The sequence below is a fragment of the Prunus dulcis genome, chromosome 7, assembly GCF_902201215.1.
Source record: "Prunus dulcis chromosome 7, ALMONDv2, whole genome shotgun sequence".
Lineage (NCBI taxonomy): Eukaryota > Viridiplantae > Streptophyta > Magnoliopsida > Rosales > Rosaceae > Prunus > Prunus dulcis.
The window spans coordinates 406,226-426,257 of record NC_047656.1 but is presented as its reverse complement, the minus strand read 5'-3'; the positions used below and the strand labels follow the sequence as shown (position 1 = coordinate 426,257).

The following is a 20,032-nucleotide window of genomic DNA, read 5'->3' as shown; positions in this document are numbered from 1 at the left end:
TAACAACTCTTTTGGCAGTTAAATTATGTGTCCGAGAACAGAAACTGACTACCATGAACTGGCATTTCATAAAAAATGCAATTAAAAACCCATAATAGAATTCCACCAATTATAGCAAAAAATAAAAAAGTAACAGATGAAGTATAATATTTGAGCACCCCATTGAATAACTTGATAGAATTCAAGGAAACCCATCAGACAATATGGTTAAAAGAGAAGCTTACCAGGTCATAAGCTTGTTGCGCCAACAAAACCTTCTCAGTACACAGACTCAATGCATTATCTTGATTTGCTTCGATTTCTTTTCGGATTTTCTCAATTGCCGCTTCATCTTCTTCATTGTTATTATAGCTATGGTTATTGTTCCATTTCTTTGAGCTCTGTGAAGACAATCCCAAACAGTACTTAGTCTGCTGCCTCGTCTGGTGTATCATGGCTTATTTGCAAACACAATAGTTTATCAACTTATCAGAATTTTCAATCGTACAGCTCTAAAAATTCAAAAAAGAAAGGTACAGAATTGAAGAAGCGTGGAGTTACATTGGGAGCGTTCGTCGAGTTCTCGGATGGTGTTGAGGAGCCTCTGGAGCTCAGCAGGCAATGTGCTTGCGTCTTTGAAAACCCAAATGCAAATTCAAATTCATACGAAATTCAGTTCAAACTAATTTTAGTGGAAAAATATAAATAATTACAAGTCCAATTGAATTATCGAATACATCTTACATTCAAGATAGTCGTCGACGTACACTCCAGTCCGTGCAATTGCCATCGCAGGAAGTTTGGGGATTTTTGCTATCTAGGGTTTCTCTGCGAACTCTTGTTCAACCGGACAAAGCAGACAAGCGGCGTCGTTTAGCTTAAAACCTCAACATGAAAAGAAAAAAGAAAAGAAATAGTATAGCCGCAGCGATACTCGGTTTTTCTAATTTATTTAAAACTCGGTCTTTCTAATTTTTTTTAAAGAAATAGTATAGCCTGGCGGCTATATTCGGTTTGTTAAATTTTTTGGCTTTTTATCACAAATAGTCCTTGAGATTTACGAAATTATCATGAATGGTCCTAGAGGAATTGCCTCGTGGATGTCAACCCAGGTCTTGTTTTGTCCAATTGAGTGGGTATTGGTGTTGCCCCCTTAAGGTCTAGTTACGATTAGGAATACGCCCTCTATCTTTATCCATGGATCCTTTACTTATACTTATTCATTTAGAACTTATTCATTTAGAATAGAAGTAAGTAAACAATAGGGTTGGTAACTAGGGGATAGACTTGGTTCCTTAGTGACTCAAAAATGCACCACCTCTTAGGTTTTTTTATGACATTAATAGTCCTTAACGTTAGGTCTTTTTATCATAAATGATCACTGCCATTAGAAATTTTGTTAAGTATGACGTGGAAGATAATTAGAGCCTACATATCCAATCACATCATGACATATGGATTAAATAAATAAATAAATAATTTTTTTAATGAAAATTCCCTAATTTTTTTTTTTTTGCAACTTTCCTTTCCCCTCCCTCTACTCTGTCTCTCTCCTCCATGTGCTCTCCCACTCCGTCTATTTTTTTCTTGCCTACTGCCACCTGCAAGAAAAAAATATAAGATATACAGTGGCAGAGAAAATGTATAGTTATGAAACTATATCTTTGTGGTAGAGAAAGGAGTGTTTAGTTGTATATCCTACAAAATAATATAACCCATATTTTGTACATATTTGTATAGTTGTATATCATAACCCACAACCTGGGAATCTCCCTATGTTTTTTTCTCATCCACTGCCACCCGCAAGAAAAAATGGTCTCAATTTTTTTAAAACACTGCCACCCTCAACCCACGCCCTACTCCCCCACCCTCTCCCGTCTGTATTTTCTCTCTCCTCTACTCTACCCCTATGTTTTGTTTGAATAAATGTTTGTGTGAAAGGATATGTGGAACTGCCTTATGCAAGTGATTATTTTTCAAAATATACAGAGGGAGAAGGTGGGGTCGGACGTGGGTTGCGGTTAGGGATAGCTTGTAGAGGCAAGAATAAAAAACAGAGGGAAAGGGAGAGCACAGTGTCACGGCCCGCATGTTCAAGGCCCAATTCAAGGCCCAACCCGTTGGATTGATCATGCTGGACCTCTTAGCCCATATGTCCAGATTCGTTGTACCGTAGTTGGTAGGTGACATAGTTGGTGGATGGTGTTAGGTGAGATTGAATCTTAGCCACCAATATGTTAGGTGAGATTGAATCTTAGCCACCCAACATGTTAGGTGAGATTGAATCTTAGCCATCAACATGTTAGGTGAGATTGAATCTTAGCCACCCAACATGTTAGGTGAGATTGAATCCTAGCCACCCAACATGTTAGGTGAGATTAAATCTTAGCCACCCATTATGGTGGTAGGTAGGATAAGGAATGTATATAAGGAGGATGTCACATTGTGAATCCTCACCTCACAACTTGTAAAGCATTGAGTAGCAATACAAGCATATATTCTCCCAAACATTCTTGAGTGTTCTTCTTGTGTTCTTGAGTGTTCTTATTGTGTTCTTGCTCTTGCAAGTGTTCTTTGCTTGTTTCGATCTTATATTGTAGGAAGGAGGCTGACTTAGCTTGTTCGAGAGGCGATCAAGTCTAAGGCCTCACGGAAGGAAGACTCCGAAAAAGTCATCCCGTGACAGTTGGTATCAGAGCAAAAGCTCGAATCATTCAAAGAAGCATGTCGAAGAGCGGATCATCAGATGTGGAGACAGACCTGTCAAAGGTCAACATGGATCGTGGGGGCAAATCAAAGAGGGAACGATCTAGAGATGCGGTGGCCGTGATGGAGAAGCGGCTTTCTAAGATGGAGAATGCCGTGGTCGAGCTCGATCAGCGACTCGAAGAGGACGTCCTTACAAAGGGGGGCTTCGAAACTGTAGCGGATGAGCTTCAAGGCCAATTCCAGGGAATACTCAACTCCGCGCTAGACGACATCAAGCTAGATGTTCAAGCCAAGTTAGATCATTTCTTAGCGGAGCTTACTTCGCTTCGTGATGAGATGAAGGATGTGAAGGGAGATTGGGCTTTGTGCAAGGAAGTTGTCTTGAACAAGACCCGGACTCCGAAGGAACCCAAGTTGCTAGATTCTTTCAAGCCCAAATCCTATAATGGGAAGAGGGAGGCGAAGGAGCTAGACACTTTCTTGTGGAATATCGAAAGGTATTTCAAGTATCTAAAGCTCGAGGATGATGAGCCCAAGATCAATGCGGCAACGTTGTTTCTCACCGACAATGCTCTCATGTGGTGGCGTCGTCGATCTATGGAGATCGAACAAGGTACGTTTACACTTGAGACTTGGGAAGATTTTAAGAAGGATATTATGTTGCATTTCTATCCAGAGAATGCCAAGTATGAGGCAAAGGAGAAGCTAAGATGGCTGAAGCAAACCGGGAGCGTGAAGGACTACGTCGCCACGTTCACCAACCTGTTGTTCGAGGTGCCTAGCATGATAGATGAAGACAAGCTCATGTACTTCATGAGTGGCCTACAGAATTGGGCCAAGCTGGAGTTACAAAGGAGACACGTCCAAACTTTGTCAGAGGCAATTGCTGCAGCTGAGTCTCTTGTAGAGTTCAAGAGGAGTGATCAAGGCGACTCCAAGTTCAACGGAAAGAAAGGTGGCAATGGATCCGGGGGGGGAGACAACAAGCCAAAAGAGGGTAGCAAGTCAGGAGACAAGTCTGACGGTCACAAGTCATCCTGGAAGAAGAATGACAAAGGTGACAAGGGGAAAGACAAGTCAAAGCTAGCTTGCTACTTTTGCGATGGACCGCACATGATGCGGGATTGTCCGAAAAAGAAAGCTCTGAATGCTATGAACCAGGAGACCGAGAGGGGAGCAGGAATGGGGGCCATTCACCGCTTCAATGCCTTGCAGGCCAAAGGTGCTCAACCACAGGTTCAAGCTAAAGGAGTAATGTTCGTCGATGCCATGGTGAATGGCAAGACAACCCGTTGCCTGGTGGATACAGGTGCTTCGCACAACTTTATGTCCGTACAGGAAGCAAAGAGACTTGGGTGTCGAGTCTCAAAGGAAGCAGGCAGTATGAAGACGGTGAATTCAACTGCCAAGCCCATTGATGGAGTAGCTCGTGGTGTGGAGCTACACATCGCCACTTGGAAAGGAGTAGCTGACTTCTCCGTGATCTCAATGGATGACTACGATGTCGTGCTAGGAATGGAGTTCATGGACAAGGTAAAAGCATTTCCCATTCCCTTTCACAATACTATGTGCATTACACAGGGTGGAACAATGCCATGCATGGTGCCAGTAGTGAGACAACAAAGCGGGACGAAGCTTTTGTCAGCCATGCAATTTTCCAAATCTTGGAAGAAAGGCGAACCGACGTTCCTTGCAACTATGAAGATGAATGTAGTTGAGAAGGAAGTCCAACCAGTTCCGAAAGCGGTGGAGGCAATCCTTAAGGAGTTTGCAGATGTCATGCCCAAGGAGTTGCCCAAAACCTTACCACCTAGGAGAGAGGTGGATCATGCCATTGAGTTGGAACCGGGTGCCAACCCCCCTGCCAAAGCGCCGTACCGAATGGCACCTCCTGAGTTGGAGGAATTGAGGAAGCAGTTGAAGCAGTTGTTGGACGCTGGGGACATCCAACCGTCCAAGGCCCCTTATGGTGCCCCAGTTCTTTTCCAGAAGAAGAGGGAGGGAACACTAAGGTTGTGCATCGACTACAGGGCGCTAAACAAGGTGACCATCAAAAACAAGTATCCAATCCCTTTGATTGCAGATTTGTTTGATCAGGTGGGAGGAGCGAAGTACTTCACCAAGTTGGACTTGCGCTCAGGATACTATCAAGTGAGGATCGCACAGGGAGATGAATCAAAGACCGCATGTGTGACAAGATATGGGTCTTACGAGTTCCTTGTCATGCCGTTCGGCTTGACTAATGCCCCCGCAACATTTTGCACTCTTATGAACAAGGTATTCCATCCTTTCTTGGACAAGTTTGTTGTAGTTTACATCGATGATATTGTGGTGTACAGCAATTCTCTAGAGGAACACCTTGAGCATTTGCAGAAGGTCTTCCAAGTTCTAAGGGAGAACCAGCTCTATGTGAAGAGGGAGAAGTGCTCATTTGTCCAAGAAGAGGTCGAGTTCCTTGGTCACAAGATACGGGGAGGACAATTGCTCATGGAGGAGAGCAAGGTGCGAGCCATTCAAGAGTGGGAACCACCAATCAAGGTACCTGAGTTGCGGTCTTTCCTTGGATTGGTGAACTACTATCGCAGGTTCATCAAGGGATATTCAGCCATAGCCGCCCCCTTGACGGATTTGCTGAAGAAGAACAAGGCGTGGGAGTGGACACCCCGATGCCAACATGCCTTCAATGAGTTGAAGAGGGCTCTTATGGAGGAACCAGTGCTGAGACTTCCAGATCTTAGCAAACCTTTTGAGGTACACACTGATGCATCAGATTTTGCTATTGGTGGTGTACTCATGCAGGATGGACACCCATTGGCTTTCGAGAGTCGGAAGCTCAATGACACGGAGCGGAGGTATACCGTTCAAGAGAAGGAGATGACAGCCGTAGTGCACTGCTTGCGGACTTGGAGGCACTACTTACTTGGTTCTCAGTTCGTGGTCAAGACCGACAATGTTGCCACAAGCTACTTTCAGTCCCAACAGAAGTTGTCACCCAAGCAGGCTAGGTGGCAAGACTTCTTGGCAGAGTTCGACTACAAACTAGAGTACAAGCAAGGGAAGACAAATGTCGTTGCCGATGCCTTAAGCCGGAAGGCCGTACTAGCAGCTGTCACACAACCCCAGAGTTCTCTCATGCAGAGGATACGAGAGGGCTTGTTGCATGATCCCCAAGCCAAAAGTCTGTTGGAGCTTGTCAAAGATGGGAAGACAAGAAGATTTTGGCTCGATGATGGGATTCTCTATGCAACAGGGAAGAGGATCTATGTTCCAAGGTGGGACAATCTGAGACGGGAGCTACTGAAGGAGTGTCATGACTCAAAATGGGCGGGACATCCGGGCACTCATCGGACATTAGCCTTGATGAGTGAAGCTTACTATTGGCCACAGATGCGGGAAGATGTAGACTCGTTCGTGCGGACTTGCCTTGTATGCCAACAAGACAAGACATTGCAGAAGCAACCGGGTGGGTTGCTAGAGCCACTTCTTGTTCCAACCAGACCATGGGAGAGTTTGTCCATGGACTTCATTGTGAGTCTACCCAAGTCGGAAGGGTGTGGCTCAATTTTGGTGGTAGTCGACAGATTCACCAAGTATGCTACCTTCATCCCCGCACCGGCAGATTGCAATGCGGAGGAAGCTGCACGCTTGTTTCTGAAGCATGTGGTGAAGTATTGGGGGATCCCCAAGAGTATTATCAGTGATCGTGACACTCGCTTCACTGGTAAACTTTGGACGGAGCTCTTCAGGCTACTTGGCTCACAGTTGAACTTCTCTACCAGCTTTCACCCACAAACAGACTATCAGACGGAGAGGGTGAATGCGCTATTGGAGCTATACTTGAGGCACTATGTGAGTGCCAACCAGCGAGATTGGGCAAAGTTGTTGGATGTTGCTCAGTTCTCGGACAACTTGCAGCAGTCGGAGTCGACAGGGTCAAGTCCTTTTGAGTTGGCAACAGGACAACAACCTATAACACCTAACACAGTGGTGTCAGGCTACACGGGGAGTAGTCCTGCTGCATACAAAACGGCCAAGGAGTGGCAGGTGACTAATGAGCTGGCTCGGGCTCAATTGGAGAAGGCAACTCGGAAGATGAAGAAATGGGCAGACAAGCATCGGCGGGACGTTGTGTTCCAACCAGGTGATCTGGTCTTTGTGAAGCTCAACCCTTCTCAACACAAATCAACTAGAAAATTGCACAACGCATTGTTGAGAAGATATGAGGGTCCATTTCCTATCATCCGATCCGTGGGAAGAGCTGCTTACCGTGTGGAACTACCACCTCGATTGAAGATTCATCCGGTGTTCCACGTGAGCAATCTCAAGCCCTACCATGCCGACCCCGAGGAGCCAAGTCGTGGAGAGTCTCAACGAGCTCCACCTTTGATGGTGACTTCATTTGACAAGGAGGTTGAGTGCGTCATGGCCAAGCGAGAGGTACGACGCAAGGGTGTACCGAGGTACTTTGAATACTTTGTCAAATGGAAGGGCCTGCCAGAGTCCGAAGGCAATTGGGAGAAAGAAGAGTCCTTGTGGAAGTACAAGGACGTCATTGAAGCATTCGAAAGAGACGGAACTACCGCGGCAACGAGGACGTCACCGCATTAGGTGGGGGAGAATGTCACGGCCCGCATGTTCAAGGCCCAATTCAAGGCCCAACCCGTTGGATTGATCATGCTGGACCTCTTAGCCCATATGTCCAGATTCGTTGTACCGTAGTTGGTGGAAGTAGTTGGTGGATGTTGGTAGGTGACATAGTTGGTGGATGGTGTTAGGTGAGATTGAATCTTAGCCACCAACATGTTAGGTGAGATTGAATCTTAGCCACCCAACATGTTAGGTGAGATTGAATCTTAGCCACCCAACATGTTAGGTGAGATTGAATCTTAGCCACCCAATATGTTAGGTGAGATTGAATCCTAGCCACCCATTATGGTGGTAGGTGGGATAGAAAGTGTATATAAGGAGGATGTCACATTGTGAATCCACACCTCACAACTTGTAAAGCATTGAGTAGCAATACAAGCATATATTCTCCCAAACATTCTTGAGTGTTCTTATTGTGTTCTTGAGTGTTCTTATTGTGTTCTTGCTCTTGCAAGTGTTCTTTGCTTGTTTCGATCTTATATTGTAGGAAGGAGGCTGACTTAGCTTGTTCGAGAGGCGATCAAGTCTAAGGCCGCACGGAAGGAAGACTCCGAAAAAGTCATCCCGTGACAGGGAGGAGAAAGGGGCTAGAGGGGGGAGAGAGAGAGAGGCTAAATGGATTTTTAATTTTTTTTATTATATGGATTTTCATTAAAAAATATTTATTTATTTAATCCACATGTCATGATTAGACATGTGGACTCCACTTATCTTTCACATTAGCCATTTAACATAATTTTTAATAACAATGACCATTTGTGATGAAAAGTTATAATGTTAAGGACTACTAGCCTCTTCACATGCGCTTCCTCACTTGTGAGAGGCTTTTTTTTAAAATTTATTTTAGAATTAAAAAAGATAATGGGTAGTCGTGTTTCATAAAAATAGAATCCATTATCTAATTTTTCTTTTAATTTTAATTTTTTAAATATGAAAAAGTGTAAATTTACCATATTATCATCATTTAATTAATAATTTCAATTCTTAATGTTTGCATTAACCAAGGGCATTTTCTGGTATTTCGAATGTTTCACCATTCTCTACCTTTTGCTTTATATATATAGATTAATGTCACAAAAAAAAAAGCATTTGTGACAATTTCGTAAACATCAAGGACCATTTGTGATAAAAAGCCAATTTTTTTCAAAGAAATAGTATAGCCGCGGCTATACTCTTTAACTATCTACTCTAGTCCTTTTTTTTATATATAATGATTTTCCCATAATTTTCGTTTATCAATAAGAGTAATTTAGAGCATTATCCATTATTGTCAGGCCATTGCCCAAGTCTCTATTATCCAATTTTGATTTCTTGCTTTTCCAAAGTTATTACATGTATAAATAATTTAGCATTTTTCTGTTTAATACTCGTATTATGCACGTACATAAGTATTTTTAAATAATACTTTCATTTTCCGTATACATCTTAAAAACTAGGTAAATGAGTATTTATGAAAAGTAAATATATAATACACATATTGTACACAGACGCACTTATTTTTCATGTTCAATACACATGTTCTTTTACAAAATTTTCAATAATACACAAAAAATTTACGTATTATACACAAAATACTCACATATTATTCAATAAAAATAAAATATACTAAAAATTTTAAATACTAATTATTCACTAAGTAAATTATAATTAAAATATAACAACTAATTAAAGTAATTAAAAAATATATATTCAATGGGTATAGCCACGTGGCTATAAATAGAATATTCCAACAGTATGGCCGCCCGGCCATACTCTATAAATAGATTTTTTTTAAAGTGTAGCCGCCCGGCTATACCCATTAAATACTGGGATCTATCGGCTTTTGGGTCTTTTCCAGATAGACACAGTGTTTGTTGTGATGATTTGGAAGTGGGTGAAGTGGTGGTTGTTTGGGCAGTTGAAGGAGTTGGATTGTAGTTGCTGTAGACGCGGGAAGACTCATCGTTTTAAAATGCAGTTACTCTACAGAGGAAGCACACCACCCACACCTACAGTTATAAAGAAAACAAAACCGACGACCCTGGAAGCTTGGCGGGCAACTCCAATATGCCCACCAAGTATTGGATGAAAAACTCCAAAGAAGCTGCGTTCCGCCTAGGCTGTTGCTATGGACAAGTTTTCTATGTTTTCAAGAAACGGATTCAATCTTGCAAAACAATGAAATGTTTAATCAAACCCCCCACCGCCACTGCCTGCATCACCACAGCCATCAAACCACTCCAACCGCCAAACCCAATTGACACCAGTCACACCAGCATCACCCATACCCAATCGAAATAGGTACACACAAAACCAAATCCCACATCGACAAAGTCATTTAGTCTATGCTGCTTTATATATAATGATTTCCTGGAGGGCAATGTGTTTGTAGAAAGAAGACATGGTTGGCATCTCCCTGACAGGGCGGGAACAGCATCCCGGACTTGCCTGTTAACGTTATCACACATCCGGTGTATCTGATTACCATTTTTTTTTTCCTGCTGTTTTTGCCTTTTAACTTTCCAAATTTTTTTTTGAGGTCAAATCCAAATAATTCAACCTTAACCCAAGTTAATTGTTTTTTTTTGGTAAATAAATAAACGAAAAGATAATAAGGGAATATGATCTTTTTATATAAAAAAAATAAATACTGATATTTTTTTTAAAAAATATTTTGTTAAAATAGTATAGCCGCGCGATATACTAATGTCACACCCAAACAACCACCACTTCCTCACCCACTTCCAAACCATCACAACAAACACTGTCTATCTGGAAAAGACCCAAAAGCCCATAGACCTCACTGTTTCATGGACCTCCTCCATATCCCTCCCACCTCTGCCGAAATGGTCAATTGGCTGAAGCTGTTGCGCATTTCATCCAAATGAGACGAGCCGACGTCGAGCCAAACCACATCACATCGTTACGCTTTTCTCCGGCTGTGCTCATTTTCCGGCCAAGGGTGTGTTGTTTGGGCCTTCGCTTCACGCTTACGCCTGGAAACCCGGCTTGGATACAAATAATATGATGGTGGGCCCGGCGGTGATTGATATGTATGCAAAGTGTGGTGGGATGGATTTTTCTAGATTGGTCTTTGATGGGCTGGATGTGAAGAATTCAATGTCTTGGAATACGATGACGGATGGGTATATGAAAAATGGCAAGGTTGAGAATGCGGTCGAGCTGTTTGAACAAATGCCACACAGAGTCTTGGATGGTGTTGATTGGTGGGTTTGTCAATGACGCAGCACAAGCAATAAGGTTTCAAGTGAAACCTTGAGTAACAAGGAAAACTGGATTCCACCAGAAAATTAAAAGAAGCTCTCTTAGATTAATATTATTAAAAACTGAGTTACTATAAATGTTTAGACAAACCTGTCTAAATACACAATTCTCAACAACCCTCAACCCTTCAACTACCAAGGGAATTATTACATAAAACTGAAACAGGAACTCATATAAATCTGCAACATTAAAAATATTGGAAATTCCCATGGAATCCGGTAACTCAATAACATAGGCATTATCATTGATCCGTTTGAGCACTTTGTAAGGACCATATTTTTTTGGTTTAAGCTTGCTATATGTGCCAACTAGAAACCTCTCCTTCCTCAGAAATATCATCACAGAATCGCCTTCTTGAAACACTTTAACTCGTCTATGCCTATCTGCAGCAGCTTTGTACTTAGCATTAGTTTGCTCGAGTTTCTGCTTGACTTCATCTCGAACGGCTACTACTTCCTCAGCCAAATTTTTCGCTGCCACATTGGTTTGCTGGCCTCTAGGCAGTTTCACCAAATCAACAACATGGTTAGGTATAGCGGTATAAACAATGGAAAATGGAGACTTCCCAGTTGCACTATGGACTGCACTGTTATATGCAACCTCCACCTGCGGTAGTGCATAATCCCATTGTTTTGGCTTCTCTCCACAGACGCTTCGTACCATATTGCCCAATGTCCGGTTTGTAACCTCAGTCTGGCCATCAGTCTGGGGATAGGCAGTGCTGCTGCGATTCAAAGTAGTCCCAAACAGCCTCCACAAAGTGATCCAAAAATGGCTCAAGAACTTGGTGTCACGATCTGATGTAATGGATGTAGGAACCCCATGCAAGCGAACAACCTCCCTGAAAAACAGTTTGGCTATATTTGATGCATCAGCAGTCTTTTTGCAAGCTATGAAATGCGCCATTTTTGAAAACCGATCAACCACCACAAATACAGAATCCACTCCCCTTTGTGTTCGGGGCAAACCGAGGACAAAATCCATAGCAAGATCCTGCCAAATATCGTTAGGAACTGGTAATGGCATATATAATCCGGTGTTTTGTACCTGCCCCTTCGAAGTTTGACAAGTGTAGCACTTGCGCACAATAGTTCCAACATCTCGTTTGAGTTGTGGCCAATAAAATCTCTCCTCCATCCCTGCAATTGTTTTATCACGGCCAAGGTGACCACTCAATCCTCCACCATGCAAGTCCCGAATGAGCTTCTCCCTCAAAGAGGAAACTGGAATACACAACTGGTTGCCTTTGAACAAATAACCTTCATTAAGAAAGTAATCTGCCATTGGCTCTTGATTGGTGCACTTAGTCCAAATTTCCCGGAAATCATCATCACCTTCATATAATTCCTTCAGACATTCAAACCCCACAACTTCTTGAGTTAGTGTGATTAACAATGAAGCTCTTCTACTCAGCGCATCCGCCACACGATTTGTCTTGCCGGAAGTATGCTTGATAACGAACGAAAATTTCTGCAAAAAAGACACCCATCTAGCATGCATTTTATCAATATTTTTCTGGCTGTTAATATACTTCAACGCTTGATGATCTGTAAATAAAACAAATTCCTTCTGGATAAGATAGTGCTCCCATTGCTTCAAAGCTCGAACAACCGCATAGAACTCTTGGTCATAAGTACTCCACTTTTGACGTGCATCGCTCAACTTTTCAGAGAAGAATGCAACTGGCCGCTTGTCTTGTGAAAGCACAGCTCCGACTCCCACACCGCTAGCATCACATTCAACTTCGAAAACTTTCTCAAAGTTTGGAAGGGCTAGAACCAGCGCGGTCCAAAGCTTTTCTTTTATATCTGCAAAGCTTCTCTCTTGCTCCTCTCCCCAGCTGAACCGGCCCTTCTTCAAACACTCTGTGATAGGTGCAGCGATGGAGCTGAAATGTCTCACAAATCTTCTGTAAAAGGTGGCCAAACCATGGAAACTTCGAACTTCAGAAACTGTTTTTGGAGCTGGCCAGTCAAGGATTGCCTTGATCTTCTTGTCATCTACCTGGATACCATTCTCACCAACAACAAAACCCAAGAACAGTAGCTTATTTGTGCAGAAAGTACATTTTTTTAGGTTCACGTACAGTTTATTTTCTCTCAAAACATCTAAAACTTGTCTCAAATGCACAAGATGTTCTTCTTTTGTGGTGCTGTAAATTAAAATGTCATCGAAATAAACCACGACAAAAGAGCCAATAAATGGTCGAAGAACCTGATTCATGAGTCTCATGAAAGTGCTAGGCGCATTTGACAATCCGAATGGCATCACCAACCATTCAAATAATCCGTCCTTGCTCTTGAATGCTGTTTTCCATTCGTTGCCAGGCCTGATGCGAATCTGATGGTATCCGCTTCGCAAATCTATCTTGGAAAACACCCTTGAGCCGCTAAGAACATCCAGCATATCCTCCAACCGTGGAATGGGAAACCTGTACTTGACTGTTATCTTGTTGATTGCTCGGCTATCAACACACATTCGCCAAGTCTTGTCTTTATTCGAAACCAGCAAAACGGGAACTGCGCAGGGACTCAAACTCTCCCTGATAAATCCCTTCTGCAGTAATTCTTCAATCTGCTCTCTTAGGATGTCATTCTCCTTGGGGCTCTTCCGATAATGAGGCAGATTCGGAAGGCTAGCTCCAGGCACCAAGTCAATTCGGTGTTGTATGTCCCGCATAGGTGGCAGCTCGTTTGGCAATTTTTCAGAAAGTAGTTCCTGAAACTGTGACAAAATCTGCTGCACGTCTTGTGGAATGTCACTTTCTCCTTTGCCAAGCTTCAACAACCCCTTCAACACCAAGGGACAAAAATACTCCGCCTCTTTGACAGCCTCATTCAACTTTTGCTCGCTGCTAATTAGGGTTAGGAAACTAGAACTCCTCGTCTTGGGCTCAACAGATTGTTTTGAGGGCTTTGTAGTTGCCATTGCAATTTTTCGGTTGTTCTAAGAAAACAGAATTACATTATCTCATCCCTTGTAAGTCGCATCCACATCAAATTGCCAAGGTCGCCCTAATAAAATATGGCATGCATCCATGTCAATAACATCACATAATACATCATCGCTGTAACGCTTACCAATGGACAGTGGCACACGACAAGTCTCAGCAACACGAACCGAATGACCTTTTTTAACCCAACCTAATGAGTAAGGGCTGACATGTGGCTCCGTTGATAGCTGCAAATGCTCCACCAATTTCTTTGACACGAAATTCTCGCAACTTCCATTGTCGACGATCACATCACACACCTTGTTTTTGACTGAGCAGAGGGAACGAAAAATATTATGACGCTGCCCTTCCTCCTTTGGTGCCAAAAGAACTCTCTGCAAAACCAAGGTAATCTTCTCCATTCCTTCCTCAATTGCAAATTCAGCCCCTGCATAATCATCTTCCCCGACTTCAACTTTTCCCTCATCGTCATCGACATCCTCGATAAAGTTAGCCTGCTTCCGCTCTGGACAAACATTAGAACGATGCCCTGGTTTTTGGCAGCGGTAACATATATCCGTCATGGGCTTAGCATACGGATTCTGGGATTGGTTTCGGAACTGCCCTCTGTTGAAAGTCCGGTTACTGCTTTCGTTAAAGTTTTTGTTTTGGACAGTTGACGCTGGTTTCGTCGTTCCTCTTGGTTGCTGCTGCAGTTTTCCCTTATCTCCGGAGCCACTAGAAGCACCAGTAGCATATTCAGAGGCTTCCGTTGTGTTCCTGCGGAAGTTAGGTTGGCGCTTCTCCTTCTCCAACAGTTCAGCTTTCATCGCCATGTTAACCGCCTCTTGCAAAGTCCATATATTCTGCATACCAATTTTTTCTTGGATGGAAATCTTCAGCCCATTGTTATACCTCGCGCCCTTTTGATTGTCAGTCTCGGTCAAATGATTTCGCTCTGCCAAGCGCATGAATTCTTGGGTATATTCAGAAACCGAACGGTTGCCTTGCGCACAACCTAGATACATACTGTATAGAATCTGCTCATAATCTGTGGGCAAGAATCATTCCATCATAAGCGATTTCATCTTCCGCCATGTACGAACCCGCTGCTTTCCTTGCCTCTGCCTTGAATTTTGCAATTGATCCCACCATACAGCCGCTGTAGCTTTTAGACGGAAAGCTACCATCTTCACCATTTTATGCTCGGGAACCTCCATAATATCGAAAAACCTCTCCACTTCTACAAGCCAATCCAAGAAGTCTTCAATCTTCAGATTTCCCCAAAAGTTAGGGATTTCGGCTTTAATCCGATAATCGCCAAAATTTTCGTAATTACGATTACGACGATTATTAGCCGGTGGTGGTAGTTCCTCAAGTTCTTCTTCTGACTCTGACTCGCTATCCGGAATATGTTGCCTCCTATTATCTCTTCTCTCGCCATCTCTACCTTCTCTTCGATTATCTTCCCTGCCTTCACGTCTTTCGTCGTCTCTGCCACCTCTTCTATTGTTGCCACCAAGAGCTTGCAACAACAGTTCTCGCATCTCCCCAAATTGGTTGGTTAGGTTGTCGATCCGTTGGTTTTGAGCGTCCAAATCCGCTCGAGTAATTGGGGCTGGAACATCAGTTTCTCGGTCGCCCATGATAAGACAAGCAAGATTACCGAGACGGGAGAGACCCGCTCTGATACCACTTGACGCAGCACAAGCAATAAGGTTTCAAGCGAAACCTTGAGTAACAAGGAAAACTGGATTCCACCAGAAAATTAAGAGAAGCTCTCTTAGATTAATATTGTTAAAAACTGAGTTACCAGAAATGTTTAGACAAACCTGTATAAATACACAATTCTCAACAACCCTCAACCTTTCAACTACCAAGGGAATTATTACATAAAACTGAAACAACAAAATTAACCTGGAGTCTTAATAACGTAACTCCTAAACGGACATAAAACTGAAAAAAACAGAATTAATTTGGAGTCTTGATAACATAACTCCTAAACTGTCAAAACAGAATTTATTGGAAAATTAACTACCAAACTTTAACTGCAATTTTGGAAGTCCAAATGACCTCAGAATGCCAAAATCCAGCATATGTCACAGCAAAGCTGTGGGTTGCACTCGTGGCGTCGTTCCATTTCCGAAATGGTATTTTGCGCCCTAATCGGAGCTTGGACGACAAAACTGCAAATTCCCACTACGCCCTTTTTCTAACTCAACCGCGATAAAATCTGCCAGCTGTTCTACATCAGTCAAGAAAGGCCAGTTCGAGCAAGCATTGGAGTGGTTTCGTGAGATGCAGAATTGCTGCCTGTGCTGATTTGGGAACGCTTGGATTAGGCTTGTGGATAAACCGGTTTCTTGTGAAGCAAGATTTTAGAGACAACATTAGGATAAGTAACTCGCCGATCGATATGTATTCTTGATGTGGCTGTAGTGGTTTTGCTTGTCAAGTCTTCGAGAGCATGCCTAAAAGGACACTGGTATCATGGAACTAGATAATTGTGGGCTTTGCTGTTAATGGGCACGCAGAGGACCTCATGCAGAAGGAAGGGTTCAAGGCAGACGGGGTCAGCTTCACTGGAGCTTTTACCGCCTGCAGCCATGCCGGTTTAGTCAACGAGGGGCTCCATGACTTTGATAACACGAAGAGAATTCACAAAATAACCCCGAGAATTGAGCATTATGGGTGCATAGTTGATCTGTATAGCCGTGCAGGGATGTTGGAAGATGCCTTAAATGTAATAAAAAACATGCCAATGAAGCCAAATGAAGTTGTGGTGGGTTCTTTGCTAGCTGCATGTAGAACCAATGGGAATATCAGTTTAGCTGAAAGATTAATGAAGTACCTCTATGAGTTGGATCCTGGTGTTGATTCCAACTATGTACTCTTATCCAATATATGTGCAGCGGATGGTAGGTGGGATGGTTCAAGCAAGGTTAGGAAGAACATGAAAGCCCTCAGAATACAAAAGATGCCGGGGTTAGTTCAGTTGAGATTGACTGTAACATTCATGAATTTGTGGCCAGTAATAAATCTCATGTCGACGCTGAGCATATATATTCAACCCTAGAGCTTCTCTCTTTTGAGCTCAAATTATGCGGGTATGTTCCAGAAAACATTGTGAGGGAATCATACGAATTTGATTGATACTTGTAGATCATATGAAGATACAATACATTTTTGTAAGCTCCAAAATATATATGTCCATATAAATCTTTTTTGGGATGTGAAATCAAACCATTATTGGTTCTGTCAATATAGGATCAGTACAGTTTAGTTTCGTGATTTTTGAAATTAACTGGGTTGGCTTTCTAAAAAAATATAATGTAAATAAGGGAAACAGACCCACATAACGCACAAGAAGGTGATAATGAATTCCTCCCTCACCGTTTTGACTTATCCTCCATCATAAACCACCAAACACTTTGATGCTTTGATTAGTTACAAGCCCACACTACTAGGCTCGACAATGGTAATGCTCCGTATATCACAAAGGCTCCTTTTTCCCCTTCCCCTAAAAGTAGGAAACGCTTCATTCAGTGCAATTTAACTGGAAATGGTGCATGTTTTGTTTTGAGACTGATATTATTAAACGAAACGAACTTGACATCAACTGTGTCAGTTAAGTAATTTTGGGAAATTAGCATGCTCACAAAATTATCCTGGCTTTTGTAAACTTGCAAGCTTTTACCCGCTCTGGCATCAAGCTTTGAACTTTAACCTGAAGGTGTGTGCTTGCTAGGGAAGAGATGATATATATACCTGAAAAAACCTGTGTTTGGGAAGAGACCATTGTATATGCCCTTAGCTAAGAAATTTTTCTTTTGTTGGTGAGTGAGTGACTGAAGCTGCAAGATGACCTGGTAGAATAACCTTACATATAATATATATTATATCTAGCTAATAAATAGACTAAGTCGAAAGAGGTTTGTGATCAAATGCAGTTGTTCGATAAATAAAAAAATTGTAATTAGCAGGATGCCAATTCTATTGGTTAATTGACTAAAAACCTTTCTCATAAGTCAAGATCTATAAGAAATGATGGCATCCGCCAAAGTTTGGTTCTGTATATTCAAAAATCAATCTCTTTTCAATATCTGTATACCAAGAGTAAACTCTAATTTTCTTACTCTTGTCGATATGAGCTACCGTAGCATGCGATCCCCAAATCTTCTTGGTGAACAGTTAGCAGATCACAGAGAACCTCAGACGTTTTGATGGCATTTTTCTTTCAGTCTGAGAAGGGCAGAACTGACAAATTCTTACGTCCTTGGGTGGTTTACCGTCTGTAGCATTTTTGTCCATTGCCATCAACCTATACTTTTGCATAAACTAATATGCTTTAACAATGGTAGAGACAGGACATCCATCTATAATCTGTTCCATCTGTTCCCTGGAAAAATTCCTAGGCTAAGAACTCCCAGTAACTAGAAACCAACTTTCTATGTGCAACGCAAGCTTGTTTACCCCAGACTTGAGAAATCAAACTCACTGATGACCTTTTGCAAGCACTTCACTGTAAATGCCTGATAGAGATGCTACAGCAAGTCGTCTTCCATAAAGCATCTGTTCCACTCTCTCAGCTACCTCTACCTTCCCATGAATCCTACAAGAGCCCAACAACGCACCCCATAATGCCTCATCTGGTTCCACTGTCATCCCCAAACCAACTCCTCTGCCTCCTCCACCTGTCCCACCCTGCCTAACATATCCACCATACAGGTACAATGCTCCAACCCCGGCTTCACCCCGAACCTATGCTCCCCATAATTTCAAAATACTCCCTCCTCTTGTCTGTTAATCCGCCATGACTACACGCTGTCAAAACCGTAGTGAATGTCACCACATCTGGCCTCTCTCCTGCCTCCATCCTATCAAACAATTCAAATACCTCACCCAAACACTCCATGCATTCCATACCCGGCCAAAATTGCAAACCAAGAAATCTCATTTCTTATGAGCATTCTGTCAAACACTTTACGCGTACCAGCCAAATCACCACACTTAACACACATGCTGATCAACGCATTCAAGCTGACCAAATCTAAGGCAAACCCATTAACAAAAATGGCTCTATGTACTTGCTTTCCAAGCCTCAATTCCAATAATCCAGCACAAGATTTGGGAACCACAGGCAAGATATGGCGGTCAAAGGCTTTAATGGCAGCAAGCATGCGGATAAAAATGGACAAAGATTGAGAAAGATTGAGAGAAGAAGCCCTGAGACGAATGGGCTCTAATGAGGTTGTTGAAGAGGAAGGTGGGTTGGCGATTACAGGAGAAGAGGAGGTTGGCCTGGTTCAGTTGGGCACAGGAGGCATAGGAGAAAATGAGCTTGGTTCGTATGAAGTCGTGGCGGGAAATGCAGAGCCTTATAGATTTAGCGTGGAGGTGTTTGAGGGTTTGGAGGTTCTTAGACGAAGAGCAAGCTTCTAGTGGATTGGCGTAAAATGGTATGAGGCCACCGGGAGGAGGAGGAGGCATGGAACTGGTTTAGTTATGGAGAAATCAATTTTGAGCATTAAAGAGGAAATCTTTCTTTCTTTCGTTTTTTCTCTTGCTGCTGCAGACACTTTGGTTTCAATTACAGATAGAGAAATCTCAGACAACAAACACACTGAAACAAACAGAGACATTGAAGAGAGAGAGAGAGATAGCCATGGAAGCTCGAGGTTCAGCATAAGAAGTATGGGATTATCTCTTCATTTTCTCAGCTTTGAAAACCCATCTGGCTATGGAGGGAAGCTGGAGATGGAGGCTATGCAATTTTCTGCTTAGACCAATCACACAAGATATGGTGCCACTTATAGAGAAATCAAGGACCAGCAAGCAAACATGCTTAATTAGATACTATATAAATTTGGAGGTAAATACAATACAACAGACAGAAGATTATTATTGAATTACATATGCTTAAATAAGTTTAAACTTTCAGACCAATTATCACACAAGATTAACTAACAAATTAATCAATTAGAAACCTTAGCAAATATTCCATCTGCTTGGAGCTGAACAAGATGCTCTATCATCTTCTTTGCCTTCTTGCTCAACTGGTACCGCGACATCAACAGGCCATACAACCAACGAAACCACCCGCTGTTGGCGTCGCCTTTATATTCGAAAAACTTGGTAGCCTCACTGGTGAGCCGGTCGACGCTGCTCAGCCATTTCTCAACTTCATCTCTGACCACCACTTCTCCCCTCTTCTTTGCATCTTCAACAGCTTGCAGCACCAAGTCTCTTGTAGCCTTGAGCTTCTTGACTTGTTTCAAGAGGTTTTCAATGTTGGTCTTGTAGCTTAGAATGTAAGCAACATAAATGTCTAGGTATTTGGTCACCACAGGACCACTGCAGGCTAGCAGATACTTGGCCAAGTACTGCCCAATTATTGGTTTGATTGGAGCAACCAATTGATCCACAAAGCACTCAATTCCCACAAATGTAAGAAACCCTGCAGCCAAGGGCACGAGGGAAGCAATCTTTCTGGTGCCAGCT

At 42.5% G+C, this 20,032-nt stretch overlaps 1 protein-coding gene, 1 non-coding gene and 2 pseudogenes across 2 annotated transcripts; 2 read left to right on the top strand and 2 right to left on the bottom strand.

Annotated features, from left to right (window-relative positions):
• Window positions 1-179: 179 nt before the first annotated feature.
• Window positions 180-892, bottom strand: LOC117635721 (PHD finger protein ING2-like). Its single transcript, XM_034370078.1, has 3 exons — window positions 724-892; window positions 541-612; window positions 180-436 (listed from the first exon to the last, which is right to left on the bottom strand). The coding sequence occupies exons 1-3, from the start codon at window positions 767-769 to the stop codon at window positions 195-197; spliced, it is 360 nt and encodes a 119-aa protein (XP_034225969.1). The 5' UTR covers window positions 770-892; the 3' UTR covers window positions 180-194.
• An 8,804-nt stretch (window positions 893-9,696) lies between these two features.
• LOC117636241 lies at window positions 9,697-9,810 on the top strand. The gene has a single exon (XR_004587041.1). It is a non-coding gene; the product is annotated as a U6atac minor spliceosomal RNA (small nuclear RNA).
• A 210-nt stretch (window positions 9,811-10,020) lies between these two features.
• Window positions 10,021-16,690, top strand: LOC117633958 (annotated as a pseudogene).
• Window positions 16,691-18,011: 1,321 nt separating this feature from the next.
• LOC117635186 lies at window positions 18,012-19,264 on the bottom strand (annotated as a pseudogene).
• Window positions 19,265-20,032: the final 768 nt, after the last annotated feature.